Here is a 23,758-nt window from a genome sequence, read left to right as displayed (position 1 = left end):
TTTGTTCGTTTTATGTGGCGTATATCGATATACAAAAGCAAAAATTATGTACCGATATTTACTGCAATTCTGCAAAATTGGTGGGTTATTCAAAGTACAATCGAATAAAATGCAGGATATATATTTGTGCATAATGATTACACTCGACATAGACACGTGACACAATTTTTTTTAATTAACAATTAATTCGAAAAGTTGATCAATAACGAATCAAGTTGGTAATGGGGAAAGAGCGCCGTAGACTCATGCATTTCTCACGATCGATAAACAAAGCGTTGACCTTGTTGCGCAAGTCCTCCTCCAGGATGCAACGTGTTTTCAGCAGCGACTGATGTGTGGCCTCCGCCTGTTGCAACTTGTGATGTAGCACATCGACAGTGCCCTGCAAATCCTGCACCTCAACCACAAGTCGATCGTGAGCCGTATCCCTAAAAAGAATAAATCATTGGTCAGACAGGCATGATACATTTGGATGATATGTTTTCCTCGATTTACTTGCAGAGCTCCATGCCCTCGCGATGGGAACGCGCTTCGAGTCGCGTCTGAGCCACCCTAAGCGGATTCGCCTTATCCTGTATGGCCTTTTGCAGCAGAAACAGATGCTTCTCCATATCGAACAGCTCCTGCTGAACCTTTTGCAGATGCATTTGCACACGATTTTTGGCTCCGGACATATCCTGAGCCCGTCTATCCAACGCATTGTTCGTATTGTTCCAGAAGTCCCACACCGAGGAGGCAACGGCATTGACAACATTCTGTGCATCGCTGCGCAGCTGCGACAATTTAGCACGCTCCGCCTGCGATCTGAAAATGCCATCAATATGCTGGATCAATGTAGAGTTTGTCCTGAATCTCGACAGGGTTTCAAAATGCAGCATTTCTGAATTTGAATTATTTTTTTTGTATAGATTTCTGAATAATGAATTTCTCGACCTTTCAGGTAAATTTTCCACTAATTTAAAATAATATTTTAGTATAGAAAAAATTTAACTTTTAACCTTGAAATTCTTTTCCCAGTTTCCATGGAATTGGTGTGCAGTAATTAACGCAAGTTCAATAGATGAAAATGAGCCCGATTGGATGAAGTCAAAAAATATACAACCCAACAAATTTCCGAACTACTGCATCAATTAGCAAATCAGCAATCGGATGAGGTTCCCTACAGATGTATATATAGATAGAAACCTACCGTTTGACATGCTCGCTGCTGGCTAGGGCCCAGGAGTCCTGTGTGCTGACAGTGGGATCGTATTTCTCGATACCACCGTAGTAGGTGATGCCGCGACTGTGATTGTTCAGGCGATGGCACATCGAGTCGATGCCCATGGTGGATTCTTTTTGGGTTACATCGATTTCCAGCAAATGTTGGGCACCGCGGCAATCAATCGCCTGCTTGGCGATCTTCTCATGCAGATCCTTGAGACGGTCGCGCGATTGCCGCAAATGATCGATCTCCAGGAGCAACGCCTTCTCCACATTGTCGTGCACCTTCTCCATGCCCTGGCGTGCCTCGCGATGAAAGAGACACTCCTGTGCAATGTGCAGCGGTATCTCCAGATCCAACATGGCCTTGCCACACTGCCGCTGCAATTCATTGATATCGGACATCTCGCCAATAAGCTTCTCCAGCTCTGCATTCAGCTCGTTGCGCCAAAAGGTCAAGTCCGTAATGCGCTCACCCAGTCGCCGCCCAGCATCACGTTGACCCGTCGACGCAGTCTCGTCTGTTTCGCGCATCAGACGCACTGCATCATTGCGCATACGCTCCGACATATTGCTACAAACCAAGCAAAATAAAGAACAATCGGTCAAGATTTTAAATAGCTAAAGATGTCGCACTTGGAATGCACATATTTCCTATGTACACTCGGAGAGAACCCCATTGTTCTCACTTATCCCATTGCAAACAAAATTACTGATTTAATATTTCGAGAAAAATTACGCCCAAAAATCAAAAAGACAACAAAGAGATGGATGTGTGTGTGTTTGTGGTAATCACTTACCGATTTGTGTTGGACTCGCCGTAGATGCCCAAGTTGTTGTTGTGCCACTCGTTGTTTGTGTATCGCGTGTAGAGAGCAGCTCGAGCGGCATGCTGAGGATTGCGCTCGAATCCGGTGACAAGATTTGGGAATATCATGCCCTCCGTTTTCATTCCCTGGGGGACAAAGCATGGCTGGGTCATCTGATTGGTCACCGGCTGCTCCGGCAGATGCTTGACCTCGATCATCTCAAAGGCCATCTTGGGTCGCCAGGGATGGCGTTGCGTTGTTTCGTAGGAGGCACCCAGGCGTGGCGGCACCGTCGCTCCGCTGATTGGCTCCATGCAGGGCGGCGCACCCGCATGGCTCCATGGCTGCAATTGGGAGTACATGACGCTCTGTGTGGGCAACGAACTGATTGCTTTGTGCTGGACAGACATGATGCGTGCTAAACTACTACACTATATGATTTACTGCAAAATTTTTACCACTTGGAATTTAGTTCAACTACAGAAGAAAAAAATATATATATATGCATATATAAAACACAGAGAAAAAGAAAATTTTGTACACGATGTTAACTGTGCGGAGTTGTTATTAAAACTATGTGAGGAATTATATTTGGGATTCGAGCTTAAGGCATAGCCTACTAGGGAGATCGATAGTATAAAATGATAGTGACTAGTGCTGCGTATTATCATTTATGTTGGATGATAGATGGATACATATGATTCCATGAGATTGCGATGATCCTTGCGCTCTTTGTATTCGTTCGCATCCGCAGTGGGCCATTTGTCCAGCAGATTGTCCTTGACCAAACGATGATCGAATTTACGATTTTCAAGATATGAGTGCTTTTGAAATTCGGTGATCTCTTGACCTTTAAGTGGTGCCATTGTATCCAATGTGTCTTGTGTTGGACTCACGATGGGCACACTTGACCGCAATAGAAGATTCTTGAGAGTTTCGGGCGCCTTCTGTGGATTCGGATTGCGGTGTCTGGTTAAACTATCTTCGGTTGCCCAGCAGAGCATTTGCAAATGTTCAATAAAGGCAACTGCAGGCTGGCACTGGCATTCCACAACTGATTGCATTCGATTCGAATGGCTTTCCGCATTGGCTATTTACCACATTATTGATTTAACTGGAGTAACTTTGGTAACTTAGTAGCGGCTGTTTGTTATAGCTATTGATGTCTTGCAATTTGTGAAATCAATGACATTGACAGCATGTGAATTGGGCTTAAGTTCAATGCCCTACTTAAGCATTGAGTGAAATTAGGGCGTAATATGTACATGAGTATGTTCATTTGCATTTGTTAGGTGCAGATAATTCCCAAAATATCAATTTAAATGCGGCGCCATACGCTAGCTGCACATTCCTGTGTACGGATATCGATATACTTGCAGTGATTTCGATAGATTCATTTGTGTGCCATGATAGTAAAAGATAAGTGCTTGGTTGTTTGGCTGTGTTTGCGGTTTTGTATTATGGTCAAAATATTATTTTCAAATAACGTTAACTAATTTACATTGTTTTTATAACCTTAAGAATCGCCTAAGCTGCTTACATATCAGTGCCACGACAATCGATATTTGACGCACGATAGTCAGGCACGAGATATGTCAGTGTGCGTGTGTGTGTACATATGACACACAGTTGTGCGATGTGCGCTACGAACACGGTTAACGCGAAAAACAAAAGCAGATCAAAACGAAACGAAACGCAGGCAGAAAGAAAGACGGCGAGGGCAACAAAATCAAAGAAGCACATACGAATGTGACAGTCGACGAAATTTGAATAGCTGTTTGATTGAACAGCTTGAACTGCACGGGATATATATTCCAATTATTAGAATACAGCCAATTCGATGCACCATGAGCGCCAACAACAGCGAGGCAACAGCAACAACAACAACAACAACCACAGCAGAAGCAGCGTCGACAAGCAGCGCAATCGCCGCCAGCAGCGAGACGGATGCCGAAACATTGGATGCTGCCGCCACCTTTGGCGATGTGATGGAGGTGGACGTGGTGGATGGAGAGATGGAGATGGATGCCGTGACGGAGGGTGAGATGGAGGTAGAGGAGGCCGAGGAGCGGGCCGAGCTGATGCAGTTCATCGGCGAGCTGCAGGAGAAGATCGATAGCAAACGTCAGCTGCGACAACAGAATGCCAACTTCGAGCTGCCCGGCGACAAATATTTTGCCCGTCTCGACTCGAATCTGAAGAAGAATACGGCATTTGTGAAGAAACTGAAGCTGTTTACGGCCACGCAATTGGACGGACTGCTGCGCGAATTGTCCGCCTTGAATCTGAGTAAATATATTTCGGAAATATGCGCAGCGCTGGCCGAAGCGAAGCTGAAGATGACAGATGTGCCAGCTGTGGTCACATTGGCATCCAAGCTGCACTGCACCTACGCCGACTTTGATGCCCATTTCCTGGAAGCGTGGCAGAAGGCGTTGAATGTGAAGGCCACCGAGAAGATAAGCAATCCGAGTAAATTGCGCGTCGATTTGCGTCTGTTTGCCGAACTGGTCAGCTCGGGTGTCATTCAGATGAAGCCGGGATTGGCGCAGCTGGGTGTGGTGCTTGTGCAGCTAATTGCCCAGGATAAGGATGATCATAGCAATTTCTCAATTATATTGTCCTTTTGTCGGCACTGTGGCGAGGAATATGCCGGCCTTGTGCCGCAGAGGAAGCAACAGTTGGCCGACAAATATAATGTGGAGGTTCCCAAATCGGATTTCCTTGGCGCCGACAAGCAGCTCAATTTGCGCACCATGCTCAAGGGCTACTTCAAGGCGCTGTGCAAGCACGTCCTCTCCGAGCAGACGATCCTCATGAACATGACGAAAAACATACGCCGCACCATGGAGTGCAAGGGCGAGATTAGCCAAGAGAAGCGCGAGAAATGTGAACTGATGCAGGCGAGCTTCGATAAGTTGCTGGCATCGGCACAATCGCTGTCGGAGCTGCTGGGGGAACCGTTGCCCGAATTGACCAAGGAGTCTGAGTGCTGTAATCCGGGCACCGTTATCGACAACATGCTGGACGGCGCCACCTTTGGCACCTTGGATCCGTGGGGCGATGAGGAGACGCGTGCCTTTTACACCGATTTGCCCGATTTGCGACAATTTTTGCCCAACTTTTCGGCACCTAAAGTCGACCTGGAGACACTCGAGGAGCCCAGCGAACTAACCGAGGAGGCCATCGATGCCAACATCGATGCGGAGCTCGACATGGACGACCCGCCATCGGCTGCCAGCGATACCCTCGACAAGGAGCAGGAAGAACAGCAGCCCTCGCTGGCGGCACAGTCCACAGTCCCAGCCACTGGCGAACCATCTATTCCACTTACAACCAATGGTGCTGCTTCACCAGCTGCTGCTGCACCGGCTCCGGTTCCGGCTAGCGATAAGAAAATGGGCAACGCTCTCATGGAGCTCGGCCGTCAGCAGCAGCAGCAGCAACAACAACAACAGCAGCAGCAGCAACAAACTCAAACGGTAAATATATATAATTAATATTCCCACTCGACTATATATAAAACGATTGCAGCAAAGAGGCACAACTTTAAGGTCAAATTTGTAATAAATAAATACCACAATAGAAATTAGTGCTGGTCACATCTATAAAATAGTCGGAGCTAACAATTTGCTGCATTTAATAAATATATATCAAATGGGAGACTAGCACTTGTGCCTCTTTGGTCGGTCGAATGTGGCAAATAATATAGTTATACAAAGTATACCAGCACTTCTCATTTATTGCCGTCTCTTTTCCACAGCAATCGCAGACGCAGTCGCAGCCACAGTCACAGTCCCAATCTCAGTCGCAGTCGCAGTCACAGTCACAGTCGCAACCACAGTCGCAATCACAGGCGCAGCCGCAGCCGCAGCCACAGCAGTCACAGATGCGACAGCAATTTGATGTGTTCCTGCTGAATTTGTTCAACTGCGTCAACAAGGAGCTCATCGACTCGGCGGCCATTGAGTTTCTGCTCAATTACAATACAAAGAATCAACGAAGGAAGCTAACCCGGACGATATTCAGTGTGCAGCGGACACGACTCGATATATTGCCATATCTGTCGCGATTTGTGGCGATTGTGCACATGTGCAACACGGATGTTGCCGCCGATCTGTCGGAGCTATTGCGCAAGGAGTTCAAATGGCACATACGCAAGAAGAACCAGCTAAACATTGAATCTAAGCTGAAAATTGTCCGCTTCATTGGTGAGCTGGTCAAGTTCGGTCTGTTCAAGAAATTTGATGCACTCGGCTGCCTGAAAATGCTGTTGCGCGACTTTATCCATCATCACATCGAGATGGCATGTGCCTTTGTGGAGGTCAGCGGCATTTATCTATACAATTGCCGCGATTCGCGGCTGCTGATGAATGTGTTCCTCGACCAAATGCTGCGCATGAAGACTGCAACGGTGATGGATTCGCGACACGCGGCCCAAATTGAGAGCGTCTACTATTTGGTAAAGCCGCCCGAGTCCGCCAAGCGTGAGGTGACACCCCGTCCACCTTTGCATGAATATATCAGACATCTGATCTTTGAGAGACTGTGTAAACAGAATGTGGAGCACTGCATCAAGATGCTGCGGCGCATCAATTGGCACGATCCGGAGATTAGCGGCTATGCCATCAAGTGCCTTAGCAAGGCGTATCTGCTACGCTTTCCCCTCATCCGCTGCCTCGCCGATCTTGTCTCCGGCCTCAGCTCGTATCAGCCGCGTGCAGTGACCATTGTCATTGATAATGTATTTGAGGATATACGCGCCGGCTTGGAGATACACTCGCCCAAAATGTCACAGCGTCGCATCGCAATGGCCAAATATCTGGGCGAGATGTATAACTATAAGCTTGTGGAATCCACACATATACTCAATACGCTATACTCGATAATATCGCTGGGTGTGACACTAGATCAAGCAGTCATCTCGCCCCTGGATCCCCCAGAGAGCCTGTTCCGTCTTAAGCTTGCCTGCATGCTGCTGGACACCTGCGGACCCTACTTCACCAGCCAGGCGACACGCAAAAAGTAAGTGCCTTTCAAATCGTACTTCAAATTTAAACTCATTTTGCTTATTGTTTTTTACACAGGCTGGACTACTTTCTGGTGTTCTTTCAGCATTATTATTGGCACAAAAAATCACATCCTGTGTTTAGTAAATCGGAGAATACCTCGGATCTGTTTCCCATACTCGTCGATCACACATATCGCGACTGTTTGGCCGCCGTGCGTCCCAAGCTGAAGCCCTACAAGAGTCTGGAGATGGCCAAGGAGGCCATTGATAATCTGCAGGAGCAATTGTATCCGCAGCTAAGGGCCAGCAGCACACAGGATGCCAGCGATCTGGCCACTATTAGTGAAATCAGCGAATTGGATGATGGCGTAAGTTGCATAATTAAGCACATCAATCAGAATGCTGTCAGGCTGACATCTTTTTGTTGTTTGCACAGGCAACAGATGATTCCGGTTCGTCGAACAATCATCGCGAACGTCAAGCAACTGATGGCTCTGAGGTGGATCAGTTGAACGATTGGACTGAATATGAGGCGGAGTCAGCACTGCCACCGCCCCCGCCAGAGAAATCCAAAGAGGATGTCGAGTTCGAGCAAATGTATGAGAAAATCACGAGTGACTCGTATCAGGAGCGTCTCAAGGAGCCGCCAATCAAGGCAATCACGAAGGACATACCCGTGCCCATGACGGCACGCCTGCAAAAGAAATCCTACGATCAGCTAATTGGCAGCAATCCGCCACAGATCTCAAAGCCTGCCGCACCCGCTGCCTCTGTCTCTGCTTCTGCTTCTGCTGTTGCCGTTGCCACTGCCTCTGCGTCCGCCTCCGCCTCACCCAGTATCTCTGCCAATGCCTCCTCGGAGGATGCTGTAAACAGTTTACCAGCAGCAGCAACAGCAGCATACACGGCAGTGACAGGGAATGATGCTGCTGCCGCTGACTGCAGAGATGTGCTCGCACCAGAGAACGGTAGTGGTGGCGTCGTCTGCGCCATCGGTGGCGCTGTGCCGTTTGTGCTGATGGTGCGCGGCAACAAAGGTGGCAAGCAGCAGTTTAAATCATTTATTGCACCATCAGGCTCACAGCTGGCAATCAATCTGAAGCTGCAGGAGCAGAAGACACGCGAGGAGAATGAAAAGGTCAAGCGACTGACGCTGAATATAACCGAGCGCATCGAGGAGGAGGATTATCAGGAGTCTCTGATGCCGCTGCAGCAGCGAAACTTTACTCAAAGCTATTATCAGAAGCCCAACAAGCACAAGTTCAAGCATCAAAAAGGAGCACCCGATGCGGATTTGATCTTTCACTAAATGTTTTAAATCTCCAACGGTGACAAGAAGTTTTCCTGGTTAGCTAGCAGAACGTTATCAACAGACCACACAGCCCGCCTGTCTGCCCAGACGCTCCAAGAGCAATCAATGCCAATATATAAATATATATCCCAAATGTATATCGAGAGCCACACGATGCCTTGAACTCTGCATAGGCAGACGGACGACCACGAATGCCTCATCCACGTCTATGTACCATTGTTAGCTGCTATATATATATTGTTGTGGAACGTACTTAAATTGGAGTGTCCTAACCATGCCAGACACCTGTCTATGGCCAGCCGAGACGTCGTGTTTATATGTATATATATATATATATACATATGTATATATGTACGAATCAAAAGTGTTATCGATTCATCTATGAATATGTACATAGATCTATAAAGATTTTATAATTTTAGATTATAGCAACGCGCAGACTTGTTTAGGAAACAGCATTTGGTTTTTAATCAATAAAAAAAAATCATCGAGTTCCAGAAGCAAAATTGTTGAGTTTTGAGTATTGATATGATATTTTCGTTCGTTTACTTGACGTGCGGAACAAGTACCAATAGAGGGTTACATCCTTGCGAACACTAAAAGATTCATTAAATTATGATTGGTTTTGTATCTGTTTTTTCTATATTCGTTTGGGTTTGTTTTCTTTCAGCTAATACACAGCAATATGCTACGTCTAAGCAAACAAAAATATAATAATAATAATTGAATAAAATATATAAATGCATGTTTAGCTAACATATGTTGCTCTGAGCGTCTCGAATACTGCTAAGAATCGATAGAAATCGCCGCTAACGTAAATTGGTAAGTCAAAAACAAAAATTCGATTAAAAAACAACATAAATAAAAATAAAGAGATAGAGATAGTGAGAGAGAGAGAGAGAGAGAGAGAGAGAGAGAGAGAGAGAAAGAAAGATACATTCATAATTAGCGGAAAATACTGGGTGTTTTTCTAGCTGCGCTTTGGTATCATTTCTAGTTTAGCTTCAATGCATCTAGAATCTTAATTATTTAGTTGATCTTTTTTTGTATTTTGATTTTGGAATTTTGGTTTTGCTCGAGAGAAGCTTTGGAAATAGTTGCTTTTGGAGTGCCCTCTACCTGTCCGGTCCGCCCTTATTATCCTTAATTTTCGCATCCCACCTAAAGGTAACCACCGATATGGCTGGCGGTGGCTGTGATATAATTGAACCGTTCGAATCCTGCATAAAGGCGGATGTCTGCGTCATCGTCACGCTCAAGGGATCCATGCCACTCTCACCATTATAATTATCGATGCCTGCAAGTCAAAATGATTGAGTTTTGAATGGAATATACTATATATGAATGGTATGTGGATGGCACTCACCGCCCGGCCGAAAGCGATCGAATATCTTGATGGACTCCTTGAATTGACGCAGTTGCTTCTCCACCTCCTCCACCGAGCTACCATCCACAATGAAGACATCCACCAGTTCGTCCGTTAGCAGCTGGCAGGAGTAGCCAATGTTGATGGCAGTTTCTGGAATGTTGTGTAAAATACTGATGAATTGGAAATGGCTTTAGTTGGGTTTTTTTTTCTAGATTATCCACCCTGTTTGTCGCCAGTTAGCACCCAGATCTTGATGCCAGCATTCTGCAGATTGGATATCGATTTGGGCACACCATCCTGCAGTTTATCCTCGATGGCTGTCACACCCAGCAGATCCATGTCGCTCTCAATCTCCTCGTAGATGGCATTCAGCTTCTGTTCGCGCGAATCCATCGACAGAGAAGCTTCCTGATGTCGCAATCGCCAGTCGTTGTAGTAGTCCTTGCTCAGCTGACGTTCCGCCAGCACCAGAGTCCGTAGACCCTCGCCGGCAAATTTCTGCAGCGAATAACCATCGCGCATAATTAATTATTATGACAACATTTACTCAACTCAGACAATCAAAAAAAAATCACACTCAAAATAGAAATTTGTCATAATCTTTGGCGCCAAGGGTTCCTCACTTTATTATTCAGAAATTAACTGTCTAAAATTGAAGATTTCTTCTGTTTCCTATGTTTTTAAGCATCTCCGACCCCATAAAGTGTATATATTCTTGATCAGGATCAACAGGGTAAATCGTAGTCGAGCTCACTCGACTACTGCATTTTGATAGACAACAAACATTGTACATAGTTAAGTGTATATGACAAGTGGCTCCGAATTGCATTTGTTGCAACTGGCAGCCGATGATTATGCAACACAATCATTTATAGTAAAAAGTGTTGCATAAAACGTCTTGCATCATTCAGCACGTTGAGCTCACAGTAATTCCTTTGGCTAGTTAGTAGTTGAGTTATGAGCGATGCTCTGTTTTGAAGGTATTTATTTCAACAGTTTGAAGGACTTTTTATGCCCACAATCACCTATAAAAAAAGTCGGTATATATGTTTTTTTTTCAAAATATTTCGCATTTATTGATCATTTAAAATTCGCTTAGCATAATCCCGTAATTGTCTAAGTTTGTAGAATTACAAAAAAAAAAAACATTTCCTCGATTTTCATTCTCACATTTGATTTGATACCAACTAATTTCAATAACATGCAAAAATATGCCCCAAATTTATCAGCGCCTACAAAAGGGGGCGTCGTTTTGACCTATTAGTAAATTTAGCTTAAAGTTGATTCGTTGATTCGTCATACACTGCATAAAAACACCTACGATAATTTATACTTTTATACTTGGTTGCGTTGCTTTCCAATCGCATCCTTTGTTTTTTGTTTGCCCCGTTTGCTAACCCACAGCCCGCTTGGTATTTAGTAATAATTCTATGCCGTACGTACATAATCCGAATACTGTACCCATATCGCATATCCATTCACCTTACGATATACAAATTACTGTATGTCTTCTACTTTTTTTTTTTTTTTTTATAATAATGCTTATAGCTAGGGGGACCGCACTGCTACATTTTTAGTACATAGCATCTACTACATGTCTAGATGTAGTTAGGAACACATAACTGTGGGCGTTGCTTACGACTGTGTGTGTGTGACTGAGTGTCTGTGTGTGTGTGGGTGGGTGTGTGTGGGTGGATGTGTGCGGGTGGGTGTGTGTATCAACTAAGAGTAAGTATGTGTATTATATATATATAGTGACATATTCAGATCACATGGATCTCTCACGTCCACACACACGCACACACAAGCCAGACATAAACAAACAAACACTCACATATGCACCCGTAGCCAGCTGCAAGCAAAATAGCTGACGCTGCGAATAATAATAGTTCAGTTGCCAACCGAAAAACGCGCAACTGAGTGAAGAAGTTACGATCACGCTGCATTTGTCGACTCAGCAGTTCCCACGCTGGACGACGAGAAGAATATCCACATGAAGCAGCGCATTCAGTAATTAAGTCAGTCACATTTTGTACTCAAAAGTAAGAAGTCGTGTTTTCAATAAAATTATATTTTTTTTCTAAACCGTTGTCCGACTTTCAATTGGCGCAGCCGGTAGGATGTCATTAATTTTTTCGTGAAACGTCGTGGTCCTTTCGTAAAACAGGAAAACGTACTAGTGTTCCGCGATAAAAACTGTTATCCGCATAAGGACCCCGTGATCCTTAAAAAACTTTTTTCTAAAAAGTAAACAAAAACGCGAGACAGACGACAAAGAATTTTTTTTTCTCAAACAAACTTTCAAAACAAAAAAAATGATGTTGGAGGCACAATTAAACCAAGCACTCGGGCAAATCCGCCAAGTGCCAATCTTCAATGGAGAAACGGACGAGCTAGGAGCCTTTATTGGAAGGATCGATTTTATTATGGAACTCTTCCCAAGCGTGGACGCAAGACAAAAACTGATTATGTACAGCGCGATCCAAATGCAGTTAGAGGGAGATGCAAAGAAAACTACGTAGCTGATGCACTTCCAAGAATTAAAACAGAAGAAAATAACGTAGAAGAAAATTTCATGGGGAATGCTCAAGATAGCATAGCAGCGACAATACATAGCGCAAACGAAGATAATCAAAATTGTATTCAAACCACAGAAAGACCATTAAATAATTATAACCATCAAATAGAATTTATAAAAGGAAATACCGAAGAAATAAAGAAAATAAGCTATATTCACAAAATAAAGATTATAATAAATTACATAGAAATGACCACTGAAAAAGCAAAAGAGATCATAAAAGAATATCTTTGTGCAAAAAACAGCGTTATATACTTCCCACACGAAGGTGACTACGCAATATTCCAAAAAGCTTATTTAGAAATAATACAAAGAGATTGTCCGATAAAAACTATGAGAACCACAAAAAAATTAGAAGATATTCAAACTTATTCAGAATTGAAACAAACCATATTAAACGACCATATAAAATTTTTACATCCAGGAATAGAAAAAACTACAGTAATGTTTAAAGAAAAATATTATTTCCCAGATTACCAAAAACTAATACAAAACATAATTAACGAATGCGAAATCTGTAATATATCAAAAGTGGAACACAGGGACACAAAATTTAGTTATGAAATAACACCTGAGGTTTTCAACCCTAGAGAAAAATACGTTATAGATTTTTATATGATCAATAATAAGCAATTTTTATCATGCATAGACGTATACTCAAAATACGCTACGTTAATAGAAATAAATGGTAAAGATTGGTTAGAAGCAAAAAAAGCATTATTAATAATATTCAACGAAATGGGAAAACCATTAGAAATAAAAGCAGACAAAGATTCATCATTCATGAGTGCAGCATTAAAAATTTGGTTAGATTCAGAAAACGTAAAAATTAAAATCACAACAAGTAAGAACGGCATATCAGACGTAGAGCGGTTTCACAAAACAGCCAACGACTTAAGAATATATCCTACACTGAACGCTTGAGGACAAGCCAATTTCTAAAGGATGGGGCATATGACATATTCAGATCACATGGATCTCTCATGTCCACACACACGCACACACAAGCCAGACATAAACAAACAAACACTCACATATGCCCCATCACCCGTAGCCAGCTGCAAGCAAAATAGCTGACGCTGCGAATAATAATAGTCCAGTTGCCAACCGAAAAACGTGCAACTGAGTGAAGAAGTTACGATCACGCTGCATTTGTCGACTCAGCAGTTCCCACGCTGGACGACGAGAAGAATATCCACATGAAGCAGCGCATTCAGAAAATAAGTCTGTCACATTTTGTACTCAAAAGTAAGAAATTGTGTTTTCAATAAAATTATATTTTTTTCTAAACCGTTGTCCGACTTTCAATTATATATATATATAACTAGTGATTACAGTTTGCTTCGCAAGTACCGCTAGAAGTACCCTAATTGGTTAGTTGAATTGGCCTGGTTCGGTTTACGATTAGTTTCTCTTATTACGCTTCTTATATAAGACACAGCACAACATTTAACAATTATGTAAGTACACTTTCAGTTTCTCAATGGTTCTGTTTAGTTATTAATCTTAAACTACATCATGCATCAAACATTCACACATTCGAAAGAGACAGAGAAAACAAGTGTATGGGAGCGAGACAGAGAGCGGTGGAGAGAGATAGAGATAAAGGGAACGAATCGAATCGGTGAATACCTTTCACAAACAATGCGAATTCGATTCGATTGGGTGCATTGGGTGTCCAGTGATGTGTTTAGATATAGAGGAATGGTTACTATTTGCTTAAGTCACAGCTCAATTAGTACCCTCCACAATAATATATATCCTACAATACTAATGCAACGCGGATACTTAAAAATAAAACGAAAAGAAAAAACGTATAAACTAAATCACATAAATCAAAATGCCACTAAGTGTAATAAATAATTAAGGGGTGTTTTTGGTTACGTTGACCTGTTCTTTAGAGTTGAGGTAAATAAATAGACTCCTTAGCGATCGATATATATATATGAATAAACAATAAAAAGGTGTCACACACACACACACACACAGACACACACATACACACACACACCCACACTCAGGGACCCATGCACTTGCACTCTAAGTATGGTTGCTAAGGCTAATACATTTGTTTGTGGCTATTTTTTGTTTTTGTTTTTTTAAGTATGTCTACCCTTAAAATCGATTTTTATGTTTTTGGTGTTTGATTTGTTGTTGCTGCTGCTGCTGCTGCTGCTGCTAGACGTTGTTGCTGTTGCCTAAAGATTAATTGTGTCCAGATCCTGGCAGGGAGCCCGTGGACTTAGATCATCGCTGCCGCCGTTGCTCTTTTGCATATCGACGCTAGCATAGCCATCGCTCCTAATGTCCGCCATTGATGAATGTATTTGATTGATGTGATTGTGTCGCTGATTTGTGTTGGTGTTGTCGTTGTTGTTGTTGTTATAATTATTGTTGTTGCCGCTGTGTGGGATGATGTGAGTGTGACCGTTGGACGTCTGCATCTGCTTGCCGATCACGCCACCAACGGAGCCACCAGCAACCAGATTGTTGTGCAGCGCCTGCGTCTTCTTGGTGCCCAGGCCCAGTGGAAAGGCAAAGTCCTTCGGCTGCTTGTGCATTATTTTGCCCGATGTGATTAGCCTGCCAAAGCCCTCCTGCGAAATACCAAAATCAAATAAAACCAGAGTGTAAGTCCATGCTAGTTAATCCATTCATCTAATGCAAGCCACACCCACCTGATGGGCAAAGGCGTAGCCCGAGCGCACCGAGCGTCGTCCACGTCGCGAGGATGGCGTGCGACGCACATCGCTGGAGACGCGCGATTGCATCTTCTTCAGCGACTTCTGGCGTATCTGTGCGAGGGACATATATAAATATGGCTGAATCAGAATCAGAATCACAATGAGAATCAGAAAAGGAGCTGCTCACCTTGTCCGACAAGCTGGGATGCACGTCCACCAGATAGAACTTGTAGGCGAGCACGGGAGCCATCAGCATGACGACAGTGATTATCATAGTCACCCAAAATGTTACATCCTTGATGGCCTGCGTCAGAGAGCCCACATAGGGGCCGCCAATGACATAATTGTAGAAATAGTCCAGCACAAAGTACCAAATGAGGCTGCCCCAAATGGTAATATGATTGACAATAGTCCAATACGAGGTGTACAGCGCAATCTAAAAGATTGAACGTAGTTAAGACTACACACACACACACTCATCCATTATTATATGGATGGCTCACCTGGGCCGTATTGTCCACGATCAGTATGGTGGCGACGACAGCGCCCAAGGTCATATGATCACTCACTATGTAACCGTTGTGCGAGACGCCATCCTTATAGACGCCATACGGTATAAGGAACAGTATGAGCGATGTGAAGGCCCCATGAAGCACGCTGTAGATAAACTCGCGTATGTTGAAGAGCTCACTCTTCAGGCCCGGCGTATAGAGGATCGGATATTCGACGCTATCCTTATCCGAAACATCCTGCTCAAAGACGCCCAGTGCCAGCACCGGCAGCGATGTGTAGAACAGATTGTACACCGATATGAACATGGGATCGAACACTGTCTAAATATGCAAGAATATATGATAGATGCCAGTCAATAAATGAAATATGAATATTAATACCCGAAAATGTGTAATTGTTTCTTCAACTTGTGCTATATTTGATTGAAAAGAACTGAACAAAGTCATCTGATCTATGAAATGCCATTTCGATCTGGCAAGGATTGATTTGCTGATCAGCTAATTAGCATAAAGCTTTCCCGTATTATACAGCCAGAAGAAATTGACTTAAATTTACAAAATTCGCCCTACTTTTCAGCTTATTACTCAACGTGTATATTTAACAAAATCAGGGTTTTTCTTTTCTTAATTGCAGTGTACAATTTTCCAAAATTTATACAAAATTTGTCTATTTTCGAGGCTGTTTATTCACATATGTATTGAAGAACTCAAAAATTATTAATAAGCATTAGTATTTTAAGATTTGACATATACAAATATTTCAGATAGTTTATAAATTCGATAAATTAGATACTTTATAATTACAATACGATTTGCGATCTGAATTTCAGAAAGAATTAAACTTTGCAATTGAACATTTTAGAAATGCATTTCTTAATAGTAGAATATATTTATAAAAATTTTAAAAAATCATCATATTTTCTGGGGATTGTCGATTTTGGGAAAGCTTTTCTAATTTGTAGAAAAATGTTTTTTTTTTATATATATATTTTGAGCATTTTTTAGCGCGATTTTCAAACATTTTGCCTGAACGGATTAACTCACCTGTGCACTAAAGCCACAGAAGAGGGAATACCAGCAGTGGCAGAGCGTAAATGCAAAGTTCTTGTAGAAGAAATAGCGCAGAAACTTGCACATGCGATAGTAGGACCAGCGACCATGCACCAGCAATAGACGCTCCAGATAGCAAAATTGGGCGATCGCATAGTCGCTGGATAGCACCGCCTGCAGACCCTCCTGTCCCGATATGCCAACACCGATGTGAGCGGCTGTTCACAGAATGCCGTTCATGTGGATCAAATACAGATCAAATATAATTGCGCCGTGATGCTTACCCTTGATCATGGAGACATCGTTGGCGCCATCGCCAATGGCCAGAGTGACGGCATTTTTGGCACGCTTGATTAGTTCGACGACCAGCGCCTTTTGTAGCGGTGTCACACGACAGCAGATCACCGCCTTGCAATTTGAGGCAATGTCCAAGAATCTGAAAGCGACGACAACAATGATAAGTGAAAAGTGCGAAATGAGCAGGCGATAGTCAGATAGTCCTAGCTAGTCACGCCTATTGTTTACTCACTTCGTCTCCAGCTCCGGTGACAAACAGTGGACCAGTGAGTGGCCATTGACGACCAAGGCGAAGCCCGTCGACTCGTCCACTTCAGATGCAGCTGGAGTTTGTCTTCCGTCCACGCTCTTCCTGCCATCGCCAAAGATATTTTGACATTCGGCGCTGTGTGTGTGTGTGCGGGAGAGAGACAGTATAAATTAGTTGAAAGCCTTCAATGGATGCTAATTTGGGTGTGAGTGTTTACGTGGAACGAAAAAAAATTGATGATTATATTGAATGAATATCGAACAACATATCAAATCGATGGCTACGCAATGAACAACAATTAACAGTGAGAGCGAAAAGCAAATACACAGAAACAGAGACAGTGACAGAGAGCGGGTTATTTGTTAATATTACATTAAGTTAGACAGAGAGCATGACAGAACAGAGAAAAAGAGAGAGAGAGAGAGAAAGAGAAAAAGAGGGAGAGCGCACTACACTTCTCTAATTCTCTCAATATATTTGTTGATAAGTGGCTATGAATAAGCATTAATTGAAATGAATATGAATGCATTCGGTAAACTACACACACATATATATTTATGTATATATTCATGTATATATATATGTATATATATATATATATATATATATATAAATATATATATATATGTATATACGATCTTGGTACTGTTTTAAAATAAATACAAGAACGAGAACTTGAACAATATCAGTATTTGAGTATTGGAAACGATGAGATTTGTGCGATTGTCAACTTGTCAAATTTGGTTTTGTTCGCATTTTCTTGTACAACAAATTAATAATGATTGGGATGACAAAACTAGCAATACTTAAACAATGCACATTTAGTTATTAAATCTATGAGGGTAACGAAAAACAATTTGTATTTTTGTTGAGTTTTGAGTTTTGAGTATTGAGTATTGAGTTTTATGATATTTTCGTTCGTTTACTTGACGGGCGGAACAAGTACCAATAGAGGGTTACATCCTTGCGAACACTAAAAGATTCATTAAATTATGATTGGTTTTGTATATGTTTTTTCTATATTCGTTTGGGTTTGTTTTCTTTCAGCTAATACACAGCAATATGCTACGTCTAAGCAAACAAAAATATAATAATAATAATTGAATAAAATATATAAATGCATGTTTAGCTAACATATGTTGCTCTGAGCGTCTCGAATACTGCTAAGAATCGATAGAGATCGCCGCTAACGTAAATTGGTAAGTCAAAAACGAAAATTCGATTAAAAAACAACATAAATAAAAATAAAGAGATAGAGATAGTGAGAGAGAGAGAGAGACAGAAAGAAAGATACATTCATAGTTAGCGGAAAATACAGGGTGTTTTTCTAGCTGCGCTTTGGTGTCATTTCTAGTTTAGCTTCACTGCATCTAGAATCTTAATTATTTAGTTGATCTTTTTTTGTATTTTGATTTTGGAATTTTGGTTTTGCTCGAGAGAAGCTTTGGAAATAGTTGCTTTTGGAGTGCCCTCTACCTGTCCGGTCCGCCCTTATTATCCTTAATTTTCGCATCCCACCTAAAGGTAACCACCGATATGGCTGGCGGTGGCTGTGATATAATTGAACCGTTCGAATCCTGCATAAAGGCGGATGTCTGCGTCATCGTCACGCTCAAGGGATCCATGCCACTCTCACCATTATAATTATCGATGCCTGCAAGTCAAAATGATTGAGTTTTGAATGGAATATACTATATATGAATGGTATGTGGATGGCACTCACCGCCCGGCCGAAAGCGATCGAATATCTTGATGGACTCCTTGAATTGACGCAGTTGCTTCTCCACCTCCTCCACCGAGCTACCATCCACAATGAAGACATCCACCAGTTCGTCCGTTAGCAGCTGGCAGGAGTAGCCAATGTTGATGGCAGTTTCTGGAATGTTGTGTAAAATACTGATGAATTGGAAATGGCTTTAGTTGGGTTTTTTTTTCTAGATTATCCACCCTGTTTGTCGCCAGTTAGCACCCAGATCTTGATGCCAGCATTCTGCAGATTGGATATCGATTTGGGCACACCATCCTGCAGTTTATCTTCGATGGCTGTCACACCCAGCAGATCCATGTCGCTCTCAATCTCCTCGTAGATGGCATTCAGCTTCTGTTCGCGCGAATCCATCGACAGAGAAGCTTCCTGATGTCGCAATCGCCAGTCGTTGTAGTAGTCCTTGCTCAGCTGACGTTCCGCCAGCACCAGAGTCCGTAGACCCTCGCCGGCAAATTTCTGCAGCGAATAACCATCGCGCATAATTAATTATTATGACAACATTTACTCAACTCAGACAATCAAAAATAAATCACACTCAAGATAGAAATTTGTCATAATCTTTGGCGCCAAGGGTTCCTCACTTTATTATTCAGAAATTAACTGTCTAAAATTGAAGATTTCTTAAAAAAAAAGAATACGTCTTGTTTCCCCAAGTGTTGTTTCCTATGTGTTTAAGCATCTCCGACCCCATAAAGTGTATATATTCTTGATCAGGATCAACAGGGTAAATCGTAGTCGAGCTCACTCGACTACTGCATTTTGATAGACAACAAACATTGTACGTCCACGGCCACGGCCTCGGGAATGTCCAGAGTTTGCTGGTAAACTAGGCCAACTGTCTTGGTGACAAGGGAACTAATTTTTAAGCATTATACTTAAAATCTATATATTATATTCCAATAAATTGAAATTATAAATTGAAAGAAACAAGTGTTTTTATTGTCATCAGGATTTGTACTTCTACTTTCTAGGCCAAGCCAATCTAATTTTGAGAAAAATGTTTTCTCATCCTTAGAAATGATTTCCAGAACCAAGGAATATGTTCTTATTCTTGGGGTGATTTCTTTTTTGCTGAGTGGATACAACTTGTAACTTGTAACTTACATTCAGGTGGTCCTGGGTGCGCGCCTTCATATCTTCCTGACCGCCGTGCAGGCGATCGTATATCACGTTATCCGCACCCTTGCAGTAGAGCACCACGGATTCGGAGCGCCGCAGGATGACGGACATGCGTTTGCGCACATTGTTGAAATCGAGTATGTGCAGCAGCTCGTACTCCTGTCGGAGTGCAAAATATAAATAAAATAAATAAAGTTTATAATCTAGAAGAGAACATTTGAATTGACCATTGCCCAGCGATATGGATGAACATTTAGTGGTCGAACGAATCCACAACATTTGTTTTGTTGATCACCTACCATATAAACTAAATACACCAACAGAACATGTTTTGGACAATTGAGAAAAATGCTTACCTCCAGGCTGCCCATCACTTCGATGGTAATACTATTTGGTGTGCGTGAGCGGAACACAAAGCCAAAGTTGCGGGCGGCTGAGACGAGGGCAGCCTCGTCGGGACTCTGCGCCTGGTACTCCAGCCGGCCGTCGACAGTCTCCGCCATAACCGTATGGCAGAGGGCCAGTAGGCGAAAGAAGTTCTGGGCATGCCGCTCATCCGAACGCACTGCATCCAGCAGTGTGCGATCGTACCAGCGAAAGTCAGTTTCATAGTGCGGATTGGCCGAGAAGTCGATCGGTTCGAGTACCTGAAATGTGCCCAATATCGAATCATTATCATTATTGGTCTGCATCTGATGGAGATGCCACAAATAATTGGTTTGTTTAATTCATGTTCAATGTTGTACTGGAAGCAGTTTGGATTTGCATAATTGTATAATTGTCTAATTGAAGCACTTCCAATTTAGCAGCCATCCAATTTAGATACTTTAAATATTTAGCTTACAGGATATAAAATAGATCTATTAAACGATGCGTTATTTGTTATTAGCTCATTCATTCATATAAAAACATATATATTTATATATACTTTGGGTTTGGTTAGATTTGATTTAGTAAAGCTGATGATTACAAATGTAAATATGTCAATATTATGTTCGTTCTATGCGAGTTGGTTAGAGTTAAATATGATTTGAGCGCAGTTCAACTTGGCAATATTATTGGCAAACAAAAAAGCAGTCAATAAAACTGTGATCGGCTGATCGATTGTAACACACACACACACACACACAAAGGGGTAGACATTGAAAGCAGTAGTTATAGATAGTGGCAGGAGTGGGTGGGCAGGGAGAACAATTGGTCGACATGCATACGTGCACTTTTTGGTGTGACGAACTCCAATTTGTGGCAAAGCGGTGGGTGCTTAAATAACGGTGCTGATGTGCGCTGTTTTCGTTGCTGCTGCTGCTGTTGCTGTTGCTGTTGCCTGAAGATGTTGCTGTTGCTGCAGTTGCGCCGGATTGTCTCCCATTGTTGTTGTTGTTTTGTTGCTGCTGCTGCTGGCGAAATGGGGCACAGCAGCCGCTGTTGATTTTGACTTGCTCAAATTGTGTTTGAAATGAGGATGTTTCTGAATTGAATTGAAGCTGCTGGCGATGATTTGTTAGCTGATTCTGATGCTGATGATGCCGATGATCTTGTGAGCGATTGTTGCTTTTGTCGTGTTGCTGTTTTGGGTTGTGTTGTTGTTGTTGAATGTCATGCAAGATTATTACTTTGTTGCTGCTGTTGCTTGTGGACAGACCGGACAATTGACGCCGCATCCGCTGGCCGCTGCGCGTTAAGCAAGCGCCCAATCTGTTACTGTCACCGACACCGACACTGCCACTGTCCGTATCCCGGTCACTGCCACTGCCACTGCCACTGCCACTGCCAATGCCACTGCCACAGCCCGGATCGTGCAATTCATAATCGCTGCTGTGAGGCAGCAAATAGTGCACCTGTTTCTGTGCCAACGGATTCGCTACGCTGCTCACCGCCGGCGACATCAGTTCGCCGGCAATGCAGCCCTGCAGCTGCTCCGGCCGGTTGGCCAATTGGGTGCCACCGGTGCTTGTCACCAGCACTGTACTCTTCATCTTCTTCTTTGTCGCATGCACCTCAGCGGCATGCACCAGTATTGTCGGCGCTGATCTGGGCGTTGCTGCTATCGTTTTGTTGCATCTGTTGTTGCTGCTGCTGCTGTTGCTGCTGCTGATGTTGCTAGTTTTGAAAATTGATTGCTGCTATAACGAGTAATGTGAGATTGTTTTGCTGGGCGCACAATTAAATATAGACACACAATATTTAAAAATTGCTATTGTTTTTGCTGCTGTTGTGCTACTAATTTTGTTGTTGTTGCCGCTGCTGATGCTGCTAATTTTGCATGCAACAGTTGCAACTAATTTTGCTTGCAATTGTGATGGCGATTATTGTTCAATTTTGCTAAACCCTAACAAATTTCGGTACAATTTGCTGAGTTTCAGAAAGGATTTCTTCTAAGAAGCAAAAATGCATTTCTTAATAATAATAGACAATATTTCGTTAAAAAACAATAATAAAAACATATTTGAGGGCAAACCAATCTAATTTGTAGAAAAATGCTTTATTATATTTACAAATTGTTTGTAATAAACAAGGAAAATTTTCTTTCCTTAGCAATTCTGACTGATTTACCTATAATTTTATCTTTATCTTTATCTTTATTTTTGCCATTAACTTTACACGGTGCAACTACATTTTCTGTTCAGGGCGTAATTTTGAAAAAGATGTCGAATTTAGAAAATATTTATAAGAAATTCGCATCACTTAAATATTTACAGAGAATTGAAGATGCTGTTTAAGCATAAATATGCTTAAAACAAGTGTGTTTAAACAAATAAAAAAATTATATATTCAACCAATTATTTAATCTTTGGATGAATAATGAATCAGACGATTTACACCAAAATAAACTGTATTAAATGCAAGTAAAAAGCAACTGTATTCCTAAAGGTTCATTTAGTGTTAACTTTCAATTGCCGAAAGCCAACAATTGTGCAGTGAATTGTGGTTTAAGCGCTTGTAAACATTTCTGTTGAATGCCCAAGTGCACACACAATACTCCCACACACACACACATACACACACCCACACACACACCCACTCACACACACACACACACACAGTTAGACAGATGAAGAGCTACACACACCAAGGACCAACAACCAAGAATCACTTAAAATGTAGTTCAACAAACCGAAACCAAAAACTGAGCAACCTCTTATAAGCATCGATACCACCGGACCCAGACATATGTATACAACATATATATATATATATAAATAGAGATAAAAAATGATGATTGATGATTGCTCACCTCAGATATTTGGATGGGCTCGCCGGTGCGCATATCAATGACATCGCCGTAAGTGCGTCCATTGATGCTGCACTTGTTGAATGTCATTATGTTTTGGGTGAGGGTGCCCGTCTTGTCCGAGAAGATGTACTGGATCTGGCCGAGCTCCTCGTTGAGCGTTGTGGTGCGTGCTTTGGCATATGTTTGGGTGCGTGCATAGTACATCTCCTCATCCCAGTTGATGAGGAACGATTGAACAAATCGTATAACCTGCAGCATATATATACATATTGAGATGTATACACAGATTAGATTCGATTAGATTAAGACTCACCTCTACGGAAACATAGAGGGATATTGGCACAACAGTGTTTAAGACTATGGCGTACGAGAAGAATACGAGCAGGCCAATCACCGTCGCACCGGATGCGACCATCTCTTGTGGAATTATGTGCTCCCAGGGCAGATACAGTTGAAAATGCTGGCCAATCAGACCCTCCCAGATGGCGCTGCCGACCGCAAAGAATGCACAAATCGACACCAAAAACAGCACAATCTGATTGTGATGAAATCAAAAATATA

General features: G+C 42.4%; 4 protein-coding genes across 10 annotated transcripts in view; 1 reads left to right on the top strand and 3 right to left on the bottom strand.

Annotated features, from left to right (window-relative positions):
• Positions 1-105: 105 nt before the first annotated feature.
• On the bottom strand, positions 106-2,589 carry LOC6565793 (tektin-3). Its single transcript, XM_032739038.1, has 4 exons — positions 2,004-2,589; positions 1,190-1,777; positions 496-804; positions 106-428 (listed from the first exon to the last, which is right to left on the bottom strand). The coding sequence occupies exons 1-4, from the start codon at positions 2,420-2,422 to the stop codon at positions 200-202; spliced, it is 1,545 nt and encodes a 514-aa protein (XP_032594929.1). The 5' UTR covers positions 2,423-2,589; the 3' UTR covers positions 106-199.
• Positions 2,590-3,641: 1,052 nt separating this feature from the next.
• LOC6565792 (regulator of nonsense transcripts 2) lies at positions 3,642-8,814 on the top strand. The gene is made up of 4 exons (XM_001992616.2): positions 3,642-5,494; positions 5,776-7,037; positions 7,100-7,391; positions 7,460-8,814. Exons 1-4 carry the CDS (start codon positions 3,860-3,862, stop codon positions 8,330-8,332), a joined length of 4,062 nt encoding a protein of 1,353 aa, XP_001992652.1. The 5' UTR covers positions 3,642-3,859; the 3' UTR covers positions 8,333-8,814.
• Positions 8,815-9,398: 584 nt separating this feature from the next.
• LOC6565791 (phospholipid-transporting ATPase ID) lies at positions 9,399-10,226 on the bottom strand. The gene is made up of 3 exons (XM_001992615.2): positions 9,926-10,226; positions 9,702-9,854; positions 9,399-9,632 (listed from the first exon to the last, which is right to left on the bottom strand). Exons 1-3 carry the CDS (start codon positions 10,224-10,226, stop codon positions 9,451-9,453), a joined length of 636 nt encoding a protein of 211 aa, XP_001992651.1. The 3' UTR covers positions 9,399-9,450.
• Positions 10,227-10,758: 532 nt separating this feature from the next.
• Positions 10,759-23,758, bottom strand: part of LOC6565790 (phospholipid-transporting ATPase ID) — a 38,255-nt gene continuing 25,255 nt past the window's right edge. For 2 of the 7 annotated variants that reach the window (XM_032739024.2, XM_032739020.2), the window contains 15 exons: positions 23,511-23,732; positions 23,198-23,446; positions 21,576-22,085; positions 20,319-20,609; positions 19,948-20,121; positions 19,023-19,299; positions 18,799-18,951; positions 18,552-18,729; positions 17,058-17,210; positions 16,813-16,964; positions 16,523-16,746; positions 15,470-15,799; positions 15,154-15,402; positions 14,961-15,077; positions 10,759-14,879 (listed from right to left, as the gene is read on the bottom strand). In XM_032739024.2, the coding sequence (XP_032594915.1) occupies positions 14,481-14,879; positions 14,961-15,077; positions 15,154-15,402; positions 15,470-15,799; positions 16,523-16,746; positions 16,813-16,964; positions 17,058-17,210; positions 18,552-18,729; positions 18,799-18,951; positions 19,023-19,299; positions 19,948-20,121; positions 20,319-20,609; positions 21,576-22,085; positions 23,198-23,446; positions 23,511-23,732 (3,678 nt within the window). In that variant the 3' untranslated portion in view covers positions 10,759-14,480. The remainder of the gene's footprint in view (positions 14,880-14,960; positions 15,078-15,153; positions 15,403-15,469; positions 15,800-16,522; positions 16,747-16,812; positions 16,965-17,057; positions 17,211-18,551; positions 18,730-18,798; positions 18,952-19,022; positions 19,300-19,947; positions 20,122-20,318; positions 20,610-21,575; positions 22,086-23,197; positions 23,447-23,510; positions 23,733-23,758) is intronic. The other 5 variants (XM_032739026.2, XM_032739022.2, XM_032739021.2 and 2 more) reach the window with 4 other exon arrangements.

The sequence above is a fragment of the Drosophila grimshawi genome, unplaced genomic scaffold, assembly GCF_018153295.1.
Source record: "Drosophila grimshawi isolate 15287-2541.00 unplaced genomic scaffold, ASM1815329v1 contig_848, whole genome shotgun sequence".
Classification (NCBI taxonomy): domain Eukaryota; kingdom Metazoa; phylum Arthropoda; class Insecta; order Diptera; family Drosophilidae; genus Drosophila; species Drosophila grimshawi.
This window is presented reverse-complemented; position numbering and strand designations above follow the sequence as displayed.